General features: G+C 34.2%; 1 protein-coding gene across 1 annotated transcript in view; it reads right to left on the reverse strand.

The window, feature by feature from the left end:
* Positions 1-16,844, reverse strand: part of LOC138316516 (mucin-2-like) — a 59,908-nt gene that overhangs the window by 30,174 nt on the left and 12,890 nt on the right. The window contains exons 13-33 of the mRNA XM_069258206.1: positions 15,838-16,087; positions 15,153-15,294; positions 14,112-14,444; positions 13,718-13,876; positions 13,092-13,335; positions 12,513-12,765; positions 11,791-11,989; positions 11,501-11,592; positions 11,344-11,393; positions 10,354-10,704; positions 9,586-9,794; positions 8,451-8,590; positions 7,820-7,929; positions 6,926-7,075; positions 6,322-6,415; positions 5,795-5,952; positions 4,392-4,502; positions 3,799-3,918; positions 2,145-2,255; positions 1,206-1,478; positions 547-779 (exon numbers count right to left, since the gene is read on the reverse strand). Of these exons, the coding sequence (XP_069114307.1) occupies positions 547-779; positions 1,206-1,478; positions 2,145-2,255; positions 3,799-3,918; positions 4,392-4,502; positions 5,795-5,952; positions 6,322-6,415; positions 6,926-7,075; positions 7,820-7,929; positions 8,451-8,590; positions 9,586-9,794; positions 10,354-10,704; positions 11,344-11,393; positions 11,501-11,592; positions 11,791-11,989; positions 12,513-12,765; positions 13,092-13,335; positions 13,718-13,876; positions 14,112-14,444; positions 15,153-15,294; positions 15,838-16,087 (3,782 nt within the window). The remainder of the gene's footprint in view (positions 1-546; positions 780-1,205; positions 1,479-2,144; positions 2,256-3,798; positions 3,919-4,391; positions 4,503-5,794; positions 5,953-6,321; positions 6,416-6,925; positions 7,076-7,819; positions 7,930-8,450; positions 8,591-9,585; positions 9,795-10,353; positions 10,705-11,343; positions 11,394-11,500; positions 11,593-11,790; positions 11,990-12,512; positions 12,766-13,091; positions 13,336-13,717; positions 13,877-14,111; positions 14,445-15,152; positions 15,295-15,837; positions 16,088-16,844) is intronic.

Raw genomic sequence — 16,844 nt, forward strand, 5'->3', positions numbered from 1 at the left:
CAAATGTAATGTAAATGTCCACGGGTAAGTTTGGATACAATATTCAAATGTAATGTAAATGTCCACGGGTAAGTTTGGATACAATATTCAAATGTAATGTAAATGTCCACGGGTAAGTTTGGATACAATATTCAAATGTAATGTAAATGTCCACGGGTAAGTTTGGATACAATATTCAAATGTAATGTAAATGTCCACGGGTAAGTTTGGATACAATATTCAAATGTAATGTAAATGTACACGGGTAAGTTTGGATACATTATTCAAATGTAATGTAAATGTCCACGGGTAAGTTTGGATACATTATTCAAATGTAATGTAAATGTCCACGGGTAAGTAAATGTAATGTAAATGTCCACGGGTAAGTTTGGATACAATATTCAAATGTAATGTAAATGTCCACGGGTAAGTTTGAATACAATATTCAAATGTAATGTAAATGTCCACGTGTAAGTTTGGATACAATATTCAAATGTAATGTAAATGTCAACGGGTAAGTTTATTAAACATGAATCATTGTATGTTAGAAAACTATATGATACTCACGTCGATTGTTTGCACAACGATGCGACTTCTATCCAACACAGATACTGTCAAGTGTTGGAAACCAAGTATAAGAGCAGATAATTCAATGAAAGTGACGTCTATATTGACATCTTTAGGCTCGTACTCGATGACTGATACTTCATGGTTTATGACGTAATCTAATGCATAGGTTACCCCATCAACTGTCTGCTTAAAATCACTGCTCTTGGAATCTATCTTCATTTCCTGACATTCTGAAAATATATTTTGTGATAATAAATTACCTGTGACATTATCTTTCTTATCAACACTTAACCCACATGGAATAATTTTATACACACATACACACTATACTCTTAAATGAAAAGAAAAATATGAAACAATCGATTTTCAAACAAGTTTAAAAACATGCATATCAAATTGATTTCCCCACTTTAGTATACAATACTCTTCCATGATCAATTATAGAATAAAATACCCCTCAACCTAAATGAAAAATTCAATGTAAAACGTCCCTAAGAAACTAGTTTCGGGTATTTCTAAATAAGTGTTTTCCTTCCTCGTATGTTTGATTTATAAGTACATTCCTGGCACATATGCATGAAAACAAGAAAACACATCAGAAAATATAAAAGTCGTCCATATATAAATTATTCGGGGATGTTCATGCTCTTAGTTACCCTTAGTTGTCGTAGACACCGTACTGGTGCTAGTCACAATCGAAGTAGTCGATGATGTAGTTGGACTCGTTGTTTCGGAATAACCAGTTGTTGTTTCGCGTGGACTAGAAGTTGTCTTAATTGGACTAGTCGTTGTTTCGGATGGACTAGAAGTTGTCTCAGATGGACTAGAAGTTGTCTCAGATGGACTAGTCGTTGTTTCGGATGGACTAGAAGTTGTCTCAGATGGAGTTGAAGTAATTATGGTAGTAGTGTAGGGGGTCGAAGATGTCCCTGACAAATTAAAAACAATGAAAAAAAAGACACGTTAAAAGGAAACATGGCACTTTTCCCTTTCGTAATCTAACGCTTATATGAATATATCAACTGAAGACGCGCTTATTTAGCACACTAGTTTTAATGTTTGATTCTAGTGCTTTTCACTGTGTTATATCCGCGCTAATGACATAAATCATAACATACAGTTTTTCGCATTTGCGCTTAAATTTGACTGCGCTAAAATAAGGCTGTTTATAGTAGTCAAGCATCGTTTATAGTGACCGATCAATGGATATAACACTATAATGCAGAATATGAAATTTAGTAAAAGTTTTAAATGTGTTTTGCTCGTTAGATCGGGAACTGTGGACTTGGACTTCGCCTAAGACATTTGGTATGTGAAAATAGGTCAAATCATAGTCTGGACCATTTTTTGCCCTTTGTGACTGGTTGAGTGTTTATTTTATGCTTGAATGAAAAACCAAAAGTAAACAGCGCTTAAAGTAATGTCACAATCTGATCACCGAAACTATTTGATATGAATTTATTAATAATGAATTCTTTTAAAACTAACTCAGTAAAAGTGTATACCGGAATACTTTTTCTTGATAAACTCTAAATGTGTGCACCACTATGTAACTGAGTATTTCTGTGTAAGAACACACAGAACTTAAAACTTACTGCATCCTCTCTCGTCCTCTCCATTTCCACAATCATCGTGGTAATCACACAATATGGATTTCGGTAGGCATTTCAGCGTGTTCATACACTGGTATTGGTCATTGTCGCAAGCTTAATAAGAGTAATACATAATCATTAGCTAGAGGTCATTGTACTTCTAAACGTCAGCGACCCGTTGAAGTCTTGTTTCGACATAGATCAAAGAAGTTATGAGATTTTAAAATAAAATTCATCAATATCTGTAGCAAGTTGTCAGTTGCAAATTTTGTTTAAAAAAAAATCTCATTTCTATTCTTAGTAGACTTTTTTATATGGGGATTAAAAGAATATATTCACTCATTTGACGGCCATTTTGAAAATGTGTATTTTTTCGCTATGAGTAGTCAATTTTAACGTTTTTTTTCTAAATTTGCTTTGACTTACATCATCATTGCGCCAGCATTTTTAGCTATATCGAGCTAACTTTTGCTGTAAATCTCTAGTAGGTTCAAGGTAAATCAAATACCAAAAAATACCTAAAAAGCATTTATGTGTGAAATGATACCCTTTTGTCATTATTACATTTAATGATAAATTGAACTTTTATAATTTTACTTTGAAATATCGAAAAATAAATATTTCAATCGGGCATAAAAGTAAGCACACCGTCCCCTATATTTCTGCTTTATTTAGAAAGAACAACCTTTTTCCATGCAAAATATTTACAAAAGTTTAATACCAGAACTGTTTCTATAAAAAAGTTAAATCTGGCAAAAATGATTGAAAATGGTGGATGTCGCAGCTCAATATTAAAGGGTAAGGGTAGCATACGTTGCTATTTTGAGACAAAAACATGAATCTTATTAATCATAACTACTAATTTTTTTTAAGAAGACTACTATGCAAAAAGTTCTGCAAATACCCATATAAATCAAACACCTTATTAGGACATTATGATTTTAATATCTCGTGTATATAGTCAAAAACGGCAAAATTTTCATTAAATCCAATATTTTGTCAAATTGGTATCTTTGAGTGACCACAGCTCAAAAACGAGTTGACGGACATACATTTTTCATTCCAATTTCTTCTATTGTATGAACTCTAATTTCAAAAAATATATACGGATAAAACGCTAATAAAGAAAATTTTAACTTCTCAGAGGTGTACATTCTTAAAAGAAAGATTAAGATCAGTTAAATACTATTCGATAGGATGACTAAATTTTAACATGTGTAAATATGATATGTAAAATAAAATAACTGGCCACCTGCCTTATACGGTCAGTTTATGGCCATTACTACTACGAAATCATTATAATATATTGGACACTAATTTATCGATCACCAGTGACGAAGTCATCGGGTCATCGAAATCATGCCCCGATTACTATCGTCTGAAAACAGCAGCGAGTCGTCATTTTGATTGGTGTTTTGTCTAAAATTAAGTGATAAGTTGGCTATGTTAAACATTGATCAAAATGTTGTATGATATAAGGACTGGTCACACTTGCAGTCTTGTAGTAGTTAACCATAGACTTTGGACCGTAGTAGGCCGTAGTTGTGAACCGTACTAATCCGTGCTAGACCTACGTAGGCCATAGGCCGTAGGCCGTGATCAGGCCTTGAAAATTGTAGTGTGTATCAAAATGACGTGATATGGAAATAAGTCTTACTAGTACAGTTGACTTCATCTGATCCGTCAAAACAATCGATTTCATCATCGCACAGAAAAGATCTCGGAATACAGTTTCCGTCCGGACACTTATAGTTCCTTTGCTCATCTTTACAATGATCTGCGAATAAAAGCATTTTACAGTTTCTAGATTCATTATTTGTAAAGCATTGACGTCTCCTTTCTTTGACATATATTATCAAACTTAAATGATGTATATCTTTATTTTGCTTTTTTAGCGATTTTACTTTAAAGGGTTTCAAGCCAAAACATTTTTTATTTATATATATTTATAAACAAGATGTTGACAAAGGGGGATAATTCTCTCAGAAGTTGTAGTATCTTTTATCATAGTTCAAACTCAGATACACGTCTATAGGACGTCCATTTGCACAAAAAGAAATTTTTACTTCGAAATAAAATATTTAAGCAAATGAAAAATATATTAATTAAACTAAAAGCATTTTTAATCTTTATTCAAAATGAGGTCATTTAGAACATTTTAAAACTTTTACGTCGCCCATTTCACGATGTATCATACGACCTCAGTTTGACAGCATTTATATCGAAGGTCAGTGTATCGGTAACACTTACGTTCACACTCCAATTCGTCTGATGCATCCATGCAGTCCTTAAAACCATCACATTTTTCCTGTTCGTCTATACATTTGCCGTTGTAGCAGCGCCATTGGCCGGGGTCACATGCTGTGAATACGATTAAATTTAGTAAGCTTAGTAAATTTAGAAGTGACAAACAATATGTAAGTGTATTCACAATATTTTTGTTCACATGCCTCGTGTGTGGTTGTAAGGTAAATGGTGCCAATATGTTTCAATAAAATCTAAAATAATTATATACATGTACGATTATATGTGTAATTATATGTTATTTATAATTGTATATTATATACTTGTTTCCTATGCGATGTTGTATGTTCTATAAATAATCTTATACCATTGACTGTCTTTGTTATATGTGTATTGATAACGAGGTGGACTGCCCCATGTATATGAATGAATGAAGAAAAAAAATGATACAATGACAGTAGACCGCTTTCGCCCATTAATCTTGGATTTTTATGTAAATATAATTTCTTAAAAATATTTTCAACGTCACAAAAGCCACTCTACTCAATTTGATACGTTACTTGTCACATTTCATCAACAAAATGCAATTTTTCGTTTTGGCCGAAATTTAATATGGCGGTCATCTGGATCGCATCATAACCGAAAGAACTGGTAAGTGAGAATCATTTGATATACCATTTTACCACCTAAACGCTTGAAACATTTCGGTTTCCTTATTTATATTTGTAACAATATTTTTCTTTATTACGATTTTGATTTTAGTGTCCGTTTTGGATTTTTTTTTCAATTATTTTCCTAAAATACTTCTTTCCTATCATAACTCATTTGTCGTATTTGCATAGTAAAAAACCTGTTATGCATTTTTTTTCGAATTTGATCAAAATTCTCGATTTAAGCTATCTTGACGATAATCGAAAGTTCATCCCTGTAGATGCAATGTTACCCGCTGATTTCGTAGTCAGTGGATTACATGTATAAGAATTCAGAATAAACTTTGACTCATTAACATGTGAGGAGGTGCCCGTAAGCCTTATTTGGCTCCGGCATTGACATAATGAGGCGACTAAATATATTGATCTAAGTGTATACTGTAAAACTACAGTTGACGAGCTTACTGTTGTCTGTGTTGCCTAAGAATCAGTCTTTACACCTATTTAAGACTGAAAGCGTCTTTCAGTTTATCGTTGAATGAAAGCAAAATTGTGGATAGTTAAATAAAAGCTCAGCAAGTTTACTAAGATTATAACATGTCACAACATATTATCGAAGCGTAAACTAGAATTAGATGTAGTTCGGTCTGGCACTTGGAATATATTCATACGCCATTGCGATGTCACTAATACCAACGTAACAGCTTTTCTATTGGCTATATAGGGACCTATGAAAAATGACAGTAAATGACAGCTTACTGCAGTTCCGTTCTTCTGATCCGTCATCACAGTCATGTATCCCATCACATTGGTACATTACAGGAAGGCATTTCCCATTAGAACAAGTGAATTCGTCCTCTGTACAGTTAGGCTTACAACTTTGTCCCGTACACTCAAATAATCCCGAAACACATTTACTGAAAGAAAAATAATAAATAAAAAGCAATATGGTAAAACGTGATTTTCAAATCATTTTTGATTTTTAAAGAAAATCTATTGTTTGTGATGACCTATATATAATGAAGTGACATACGATTAAGATTTCGTTCATCGCTTTGGTAGTACCGTAATATATATATATATGTATTTTAAAATGTCATAGTGTTTGATAAACACGACAAACAACAAACAACTATCATTGACGAACACACTTTATAAGTCCTTCATTATGCTCTTGTGTTTTACCTTTTGAAAATAAAAAAAAATACTATTATTATATAAAAATGATTTTGAAGTATGTTACATGATAAAGTGCATAAAGAAAAGGATTTATCGGGTACACGTACCAAGTCATACAATCATGAACGATCGCCACGCCTGCGGGATAAACCCCACCTTCAAACTTACACGGGCATTCGTCAGCAGGGATACATCCGTTATCTGCGAATGATAATTCAAAAGCAAGTCAGATAATTGGTGAAGAACGTAAATGTTATACCAGTTTCAACATTGATAAACTAGGTTATACGAAAACATTCATAAACCAACTTATAAAAAGTTACAGACACTTATATTCTCAGTACGCTGGGATCAGCATTATTATTTTATAGATATTATCCTTTCATTATCTGACAATATTTTCGTATTAATATCGATAAATTGAATCCGAAAATTAAAAAGTTTCCATGGATACCATGATTATACATTCTAGGGTAGAACATGGACTAGTCTTAGACTTTTTAAAGACATAAGCAACTGCCGCATATTTTGGATACTCTTTAATCGAAGGGCATGGGAACAAGGGTTTTAAATCTACCAAAAAATTTTAAATATAAGAAAATTACCTTTTAACAAAACAAAACAAAATGCCATTACAAATCTATATACTTAAAAGATATCAGAAAAAGGCTTGTTCATAAAAACAAAAAATGGCATTATAGCCATGCCTACCGCTCTCTACGTATCCTTCTGGACAAAAGCATCCTTCAACACACTGGGTGTCGTTACAGTATGGTTCCGGCTCGTTACCGATATTTTCACAGGTTTGTGCACAGGGGGACCTACAAGGGGTGTAACGTCTACCGCCTTCACACATGATAGCTGCCAACAAATCATATGAATGTAGGTAAGGCTAAAAAGTTAAAGACTTATGTAAGCGCATGCTGTATTAACCCGAGTATTTTCCAGATAATTCTTTAGACAACATTTATTATTCCGTATTTGCATAGAAAAGCTAAATCTGTAATAATTATGCAAAGACGGAATTGTCAGACTTCGTAATTACAACAAATGCGTACGGCTGTCTGGATAAAACAAATTGATACTCGGTACAACAAACGTGTACAATTGTCGGACTATAACAAATTGATACTCGGTACTTAGGACAAATATATACGATTATACAAATGGATACTCGGTATTTTGGACAAATGTGTACGATTATACAAATGGATACTCGGTATTTTGGATAAATGTGAACGATTATACAAATGGATACTCGGTATTTAGGACAAATGTGTACGATTATACAAATGGATACTCGGTATTTAGGATAAATGTGAACGATTATACAAATGGATACTCGGTATTTAGGATAAATGTGAACAATTATAAAAATGGATACTCGGTATTTAGGACAAATGTGTACGATTATACAAATGGATACTCGGTATTTTGGACAAATGTGTACGATTATACAAATGGATACTCGGTATTTAGGACAAATGTGTACGATTATACAAATGGATACTCGGTATTTAGGATAAATGTGAACGATTATACAAATGGATACTCGGTATTTAGGATAAATGTGAACGATTGTACAAATTTTCACTTGGTACTTACGACAGAAGTGTGGTGTTCTCCATTTAACGTGAACGCCTGCTGCGTTACACGCTTCAGCGAAATTGGCGATAGCCGTACATAAACACTCACAGTCCCCACCTTTATCACAACTGTGGATAAATCAAAAGGTATGCATGTCATATCTCAACATATCATTATTGGTAAACATTAATTTTTATAATATAATTCTTTACTGTGACAATTTTCATTTATAAAATCAATTTGACAATATCAATTATATACTCATTTTGTAATTCTTTTTCAAATAAGATATCTGAAATGATTTACTGTAAGTTAGTGTTCTATAAACAGAAACGCAACAAGTAGATCATACAGCTATTTAATATTGATTACTTGAAGCAACGATGTTGAAAATGAATTCAAGAACATCAAAAGAGACTAATATGCCCCATATTTTTTTAAAAAAAAGGAACTGGTTTTACACATAAACAAATTTATCAAACCCTGATAAGAATATGAAAATATTTGTTTGCATTTAACATCTATCAAAATCATTTTCAACTTTACTTCAAAATGTTTTTTCTCGATCAAAAACAAAATCACTCATAACCAGATATCTGATTTATATCATAAAACTTTACAATTGCACCCTCAAATAAAAAAAACTTACCTGCATGCATCCGTTATGCAATCTTCATACATCTGTTGCGTCGGTATTGTAGGTTTTTTCCGACAGTCTTCGAATAGAGGTCCATCGCGAATCACTTTGCAAGACTCTTCGGCCCAGGAGGCTCGAATACCTTGGCTTCCCTAATGTAACAATAAATCAAAGTGCCTCTCACATGTAATACTGAATGAAATCCATTTCTTTAAAAAAAAAGAAATTTATATCATTTGTACCTTGCTGGAATATCAGATACATTCTGACATGATGTAACTAAGATAGTCAAATGTTTATCTCTCTACTGATTCAGATAAACGGAAAATTGGAATTGGCGTTCATTGTTTTCTACTGAGACAACCAACATACTTTTTAGGGTTAATAATACTTAAATAACCAGATATAATTACACATGCAACTAGAGTTGATCGCGATCAAAACAAGGAATATCCAACCGTAATATAATTTTAGTGGTATATTAACGAATAGATGTTCGTTTCAATACGTTTTTTCTTCGCTTCAGTTCGATTGAATCAACGAACGAATGGACGAACGATCTAAGAAACAAACGAACTAACGCATTCACGAAAGAAAGAAATGACCATTGAACGAACAAAGAAAAAACATACGAACGAATAGCTTAAATAAAAATATATATTTCCAGCTACACATGGGAATCGACGTGTCTATCTTTCTGTCTGTTAATCTGTCTGTGAGCACGTCATTACGGACAGACCTGGCATATGATATGAACATACTTTCAGATAAACAAACACGCTAACAAATGAATTAATGGACAGACAGACAAGCAGATTGCTGAATGGGCAATTAGATATGGACACAATTCGTGCACATGGACGGAAGAACAGCATTTGAAAAGTCCTTATACAGTCTCGTAAAAGCAACCCGTATCTTTGGTTTCAGTAATTAGCCGCAAAATTTAAAACAACTTACTAGTAAGTGAGCTAAAGCGTTGTCTAGGGGAAGCAACCCGAAATGATCTCGACGACCGGTCGCTATCGTTATGCAACTTTAATGATGTTTTTGTTTTTTGTTTGTGTTGTTGTTTTTTTTTTTTGTTGTTGTTTTTTTTTGAGGGGGGGGGGTTGGAAGCCTATCTGTAAGATCCTATAAATATATTTACCTGGCATGGCAAGGATGCTGTTGGGTCAGTTTGCACGTCTGCGCAGTCACTCCTTGTTTTCCATGAGTTCGCGAATTCAATGACATCATCTAATATATTTAATCCATTCTGAGCTTGGTAGTCATTGTTGTCAGTGCCATCGTAGTTTCCACACAAACCTTCTACTCTTTCTTTCCATTTGGCTCCAAGAAATATGTATATTCTTGTACCTTGAAATAGAGAAAAAACAACAACACGGGAAATGGGTGAGACCCGAAATATTGAAAAAATTGTACAATTCATGGTAAGTACCTAATAACTATCACGCGTGGGTATGAAAAATAGATATCAGAAGTCTGAATACCTACTTTAGAAAGGTACAGATTTCGAAGTTAGAAATTAAAATGAATAGTGTACTCATTTTCGAAGTTAGAAATTAAAATGAATAGTGTACTCATTTCTAGATATATTCAAGGAGTGTGAGCTAAATTAACCATTTCAATAACATATTTCAAACATTTAAATGAAAGCTGGTTCTGTTCTGGTCAATTTTAGCTTAACATGTCTTGGTGAACATTTCTCATTCTGGTCATTTTTTCATTGAATTGTTTTAGTTTGATTAATAAAACGTGACAAACTGAACAAAATACTCACAACTGCCAATAAACCTATAACCTAATTTGGCGTCAACACAAAAAAAATCACTTATTGACGTTTTACATTGAAATGTTGTCTCTATGATAATAAGATATATTATTTGTATGACCGTCGATATAAAGTGTGACTTACCACTATCATACAGCATGGAAATATCTTCATCCAAGACTGTTACACGCACCCACGGTGCCTCGATAGAAACATCGACATTGGCTGTTTGGTATCGGAGTCCGGTCACCGCGATGCCACCTACCGTAACGGGTGACCCTCTCACTAAAGATATCACCAGGCCACCTTTTAATTTAAGTTCTACTGATTTGGTACACGTTACTCCGTTACTTCCACATTGAACATTTTCTGCAGTAATATCAAATGTATCGCCTCCCTGCTCCCTCGCCAAAGTGTATGAACAATCACCTTGGAAATTGAAGTGATTCTTGTCGAACGTGTAGTAATGGGGATCACCCGACGCCCAACATACGGCTAAAAGAGAAACGTGTGTGAGATTATTAAACTAACTATATGACCATATTAGGCGAAAAACCTTATTTAGACACATCCACCATTGATACAATTTCAAGAAAGAATGTTTTACCACAAAAAAAAACAATATTTTAGCCCACCAATTACCTAAACTCACAACAGTGAATAATGGGTTCACAAATGGCAATTTTTCAAATGAAAGGTATATTCGCAAGGTCACAAAAGTAGCGTTCCTCGATACTCCAGGGGTTGCGATCACTTACGATATCTACCCAATAGACAAAGTAAAACTGAAGGAAGCTCAGGGGAACAAATCTGAACCAATCACAGGCTTGCAAAAAAATTTTTGACGCCCAACTTTGACGACTACAGAAAGAGCGACGCCCAACTTCAAAGCCACACAATCAACCCATGTGTACCGTAATACGGCTCTTTTGATGTTTATCAATTCAAAGGACTAAATCACATATTCTGTTCTGTTGCCTCTAGTTTTACTGTGATAGTCCAGGGGTGTAGTTATTGTAAGTGATAGGAATTCCTGCTGGAGTATCGAGGATGAAGAAACATGATCATTGCCGAAACTGAAAGACGTATCATGCCTTATAATATATTAATTAATATGCAAGTTGCATAACTTACCTGGGCAATCTTCATTTGCTATGATGTCCCATTGTCTGTTGTTACAGCGGCTATAATAAAGCATTAGGAAAATTTGAGAAACTGCTGTTATATGCGAACAGTAAATCGAAATAAATAAGCAGTGTGCTTTGAAACCAAATATGTGTAAATAGCTTACTATGTTTTGCAAGACTCTTCGAATACACTTCCGAGACTAAAGTATTCTCCAAACCTAGAACAAGGACACTGATCTGCTGTTACACATGTTCCCTGGAATTATAAGAGAATACGGTAACCAAAATACTCGCAAAGTGTTTGTTCAACGTAACGGAAAATGGTGACGTAAATACAAAATCGAACGTCATGTCATTTTCAAAATCTGTTAATAGCACATCATACGATTTTTGTTGACGCTTACAGAGATAAGATATGGTATATAATATAATAAAGTTTGATTTAATCACTTACATTTGGGGTTCGATAGGTGCCGTCTGCACAAGCACATCCGTCGTAAGTTAAGTCATTTACACAAGATATATAACGGTCCAGTGTCTCACAGGTGGTTTCGCAGCCAGTAAGGCCTTTTCTGTAGATTTGGTTTTTCGGGCAAGTCGTGGTACCTTCACAATCAGCAGCATCACACGACCAGGTAGCATTCTCACAAGTGCTGCATCGATAAAAATGAATCAATATTACTTTTTCAGAATATTTTTATTGTCTGATATTTAAGTAAAGAGAATGGGGATGGGGCAACAGGCATCATGTCTATATATGCCCTTTTGCCAATAAAGGAATACATGTATCTTATCCATAACACCTGTACAAACATGTGCTATTCCGTCTTTGAATAGTTTGAAGAGTTAGTTTCCTTGTGGGTAGGTGTTGATTGTTAAGCCATTTTTTGTGAGCACAATTCACGTCGTTTTCTCCGAAACGTATGACGTTACAATCCCAAACACATGACATCACAATCAATACCTACCCGCAGTGCGAATAACTCTGTAATATGCAAATTCGGAATATTCTCCCAAATGTACTTGATATCCATTTTCAGCTTTTCCTAGAAAAAGACTTTTCCCATAGTGGTTCTTTTCATACTGTTGGTAATAATGAGTATAAAGAACATAACATCGATCCAACAGGAGAGATGATGCTCGTAAAAACTTTTTAAATGATAATAACACACTTACCAGTTTCTACAACCTTGAACAGTGCCCGTGTTTGCATCTTTGTACGTTGTCGAATATTTGTCATAGCAGCTACATTGTTCAATATCCACACACACGTGCAATTCGTTCAAAAACTGGCCTTCCGGGCATTTACAACCAGGTATGCACATTTCTTTACACATCGAGTCACCAATTTGGGTAGTACGACACGACCCTTGGCAGATACTAGCACATGTAGTATAAGTGCTTCCTCCTTCACACACACCATAACCAGCTGCACAAAAGAAAATCAGCAATACAATACGTGTTTTGCACATAGGAGCCAAGGTCAAGGAAAGCGTGTGGTTATCTTTTCATCAATTGATCAAAATATGCCTGAATATAATAAATGCATTTTGAAAGTTTGTGTAATCGAGGAACATACCGGTCGTACTTAGACGTTCTCTATTTTTATAACACATGTATTCTTATCATGTAAACACAGCATGTAACGAAAGCTAAAGGCATCTTTTTTATAAAGTATAAGGACAAATATCTTAATTCAAACTCTCCAAAGATGATTTAAAACAAAACCTCCTTTGTCTTTTCCATCAAACTTACCACACATTTCAGTCCAGGTATTATCTGACTTCCAATCCACAGCACTATAGTCACCCCTGTGGGCACACATCAATGCTAAAGAATCCGTCATAGAACAAACTGTGTTGTTGGCGTGTTTTGTCATAGATGCACAGTAGTCCTCCATGCAATGGGCGTAAAATACACTCCCACCAACGTGCTCAATGCAGCTTTTGAATATTTCATGTTCGATCAGTGGCTTGCACAATGCTTCAGCTTCTTTTTTCTACAATGTTAACAATGTCGACAGTGTTTATTGCGTTCAAAACATTTAATGTATATTTGCTTTTAATAACAGTCAAGTTTATATAACACTTTGGAAATATTTATAAAGATAGAGCGTATTACTGTTAGAAGCTGACAATCCGTGAAAATATCTAACCGCAAATGAATATCAAAGAGAAATTTTCTCCACACGAAACTATATATTACACAATGTTTACGTTTCTTTATGCATGAACAAAAAACAAAAAAAAATGATAGAGTAACTTCAATACGTAATACATAAATCATATTTGTTTCACAGAAATAATATAAAGGTGATACGGATATTACAAAAGCACATCAATATACCAGCGTATATCAACAAATCCTGATTTTAGTCGTACCTTTGTCGGATCAAGACAAGGGTGGTTGTATTCCTTTGACGGCTCCAAACAATCTTTAAAACCATGAGCGAAATCATGAATTTGCGGCTCGATATTTCCCTTGCGTGTTTCAAAATCGTTCAATCCACTATCGTCGTAATTTCCGAATAAACCAAGCACCTTATAAACGACAATACATTTTATATATGATGCATATGATTATACATATTATAGCATATGGAATTAGTATTTCAATTCGAAATGCATGCAATATGCCACACAATCAATGAAAAATTGGTTTGTTATATGTTACATTTTGTCTGAGTTCATCAGCATTTTCTACAAGGACCGAAAAGGGATAGCGCGTCAAATCATAATAGGTCTTCATACTTCTGCTTCTATGACAACACGTTACCTTCTTTTCAAATAATCGGTCCAGGCGCACAAGTAAGGTTTTTTCTCCGTCGTAGAAGATCTGAAATCCAAACCCTTTGACAGATATCATGCTAGTGGTGACTTGCTCGACAATCAAATCATCGGAGTGATATTTGTACAACCCTCGTCTGTTGCCTACTAGCTTATCGTTAACAGATATTTCACTTCCTCGGAGGTTGACATTGATGGATTTGTATTTAATGAAGACAGACTCCAAACAGTTTCTCTCGTACACGACGCTGGTGGTGGGGCAGGTGTCGAATTTGGCCTGCACAGTAAGATCTGTCCTACTTTCACCATTAGGGTCTTTTGGCTGAAAAACAACATGTCATGGTAAAATTGGTTTCGAATCAAACTGTCCTTATTAAAATCTTTTTTACAACTTATTTGGGTAATGCATTCATGATGCGCTTGACCTTAAAATCATTCAATCCACTATAGTCGTAATGTCCGAATAATATCCAAGGTTTTATTCTCGAAATAGCTTAATATAATATGAGGTCTGTGTGTTATTTAACCGTTATTTCATTCGTGATCTTCGATTTCCCTCACAATAAGATGTAAATGCGTTTATTCTATATATGTAACATACAATGTACTTTAAACGAAATTATAACAGAATGATATACAAGTATCTTACATGAAATGTTTGAGTTTAGGATGGAGATGATAGCTCAATTGTTGCATTTTGAGATAAAACGTTTTTCACGTCTAACATTAAACTTAACATGTCATTTCCAAATTCTTTTTTACGATACTTTTTTTATATATGTTATGACCATAATATGACATGATTTCCCAATATTTTCACATTAGGAGAAAGAGACAAATGTAATGTTGTCAGTTTAATTTAAATGTACTTATGATTGCTGCATATAACATATAATTTTTGCTTTTGAAAGAAAACTAATAGTGACGAATATCTGGCGAGTAGTTACCCAATTAGATTCTTCATATATTTCAAAAGACAGTATAGGAATTCGATTATAAATCCTCGGATATATATATGCGAGATACATACCTCAATCAACACGTAGGAACATGGCGACGCCTCCAATGAGTAATCTACGCCATCAAATGTGTGAAGATGAGACAGGCTTACTAATCTTGCCATTTTTGCGCACGAGTTGTCTGTACATTTCCACGAACCCATTTTACAAGTACTGTTGAAATGATGCAAAAATAAGATTTCATGTCTATTGCATATCGAACCTGTTATAATTTAACAAATTTGAATAAAAGAAATTGGTTAAAATTAAGTTTCTCAATACTTTGCGATTGGATACAAAACAATTTAAAATGCTGAATATACTAATCCGTTTGTACGTTAATACTATTAATTATCGAATGGACAGAAATACGAATCTTAGATTACTGTGAAATCTTTTATTTTCATTTGGGTAAATTTCCGTGCGGGACAAAATTGTCCGGATTAAAATTCGTACTGAGACCTGAACACACTGTTTATTTTTCCGGCGTGTTGACACTGTAAATGAAGTTTTCTATGAGCGGATATCTGGAACTGGATGTTATCTCTAAAATATTTATTTATGTTTACTAAATTTAAAAAAATCACCATATAATCAGACAATCACATTTGTCATGAATGTTCATGCTTAAAATAAAAGTTGAACATATTTTCCCATTTTAGGATCATCAAATACTGTCGGAATTGTATAAAAATTGTGATATCAGTGACAACTTACCAGATGTTACAGTCTTTCTTCATGGTAGCGTTTGGTTCATAGATAGCTTTGTTGTAGTGACATTTACACTCCTCAGGTGAGACACACTCGGCGCCCTGAAGGACCTTGTTATGTGGACACTCACACCCTGGCACGCATTGATCGGCCTGTTTGGCACAAGTATCTAAAGCCTCCACCAAAATATTAGCACATGTACGTGGACAGTACCGGCCACACTCTTTGTATATTTGGCCTGCCGGGCACTTCTTTGCTGTGGGAGAAAATTCCACTATTATGTTAATATCATCATTACTATCATTATTAGCATCATCATTAGCGGCATCTAGATCGACAGCAAATACAACAACCGTAACAACTATACGTCATTTCAATTTGGTACTCGGAATTCGGATGTTAAAAGTAGTTTAATCTTTTGTTTTAACACTGCAATCATATGCTGTTTAACCACAAAACTACACATGCTTATCTAATTTATTTAGGAATAAACCCGACAAATATCATGGAAATATAAAATAAATATATGAGTGTACGCTCATCACATAAACCGTCATTGAGATTTTAAATTATTGATACTCAACCTGATTATACGGTTTTTGATGAGAGTATATTTAGATTTTCATGATTGTTTGTTTGATTGGTTAAATCAACGTCGTATTAACAGCTTGGGTCATGTAAGGACGGCCCCATGTTAGATTTTCATGATTGTTTGTTTGATTGGTTAAATCAACGTCGTATTAACAGCTTGGGTCATGTAAGGACGGCCCCATGTTAGATTTTCATGATTGTTTGTTTGATTGGTTAAATCAACGTCGTATTAACAGCTTGGGTCATGTAAGGACGGCCCCATGTTAGATTTTCATGATTGTTTGTTTGATTGGTTAAATCAACGTCGTATTAACAGCTTGGGTCATGTAAGGACGGCCCCATGTTAGATTTTCATGATTGTTTGTTTGATTGGTTAAATCAACGTCGTATTATCAGCTTGGGTCATGTAAGGACGGCCCCAT

Source organism: Argopecten irradians, chromosome 2 (assembly GCF_041381155.1).
Source record: "Argopecten irradians isolate NY chromosome 2, Ai_NY, whole genome shotgun sequence".
Lineage (NCBI taxonomy): Eukaryota > Metazoa > Mollusca > Bivalvia > Pectinida > Pectinidae > Argopecten > Argopecten irradians.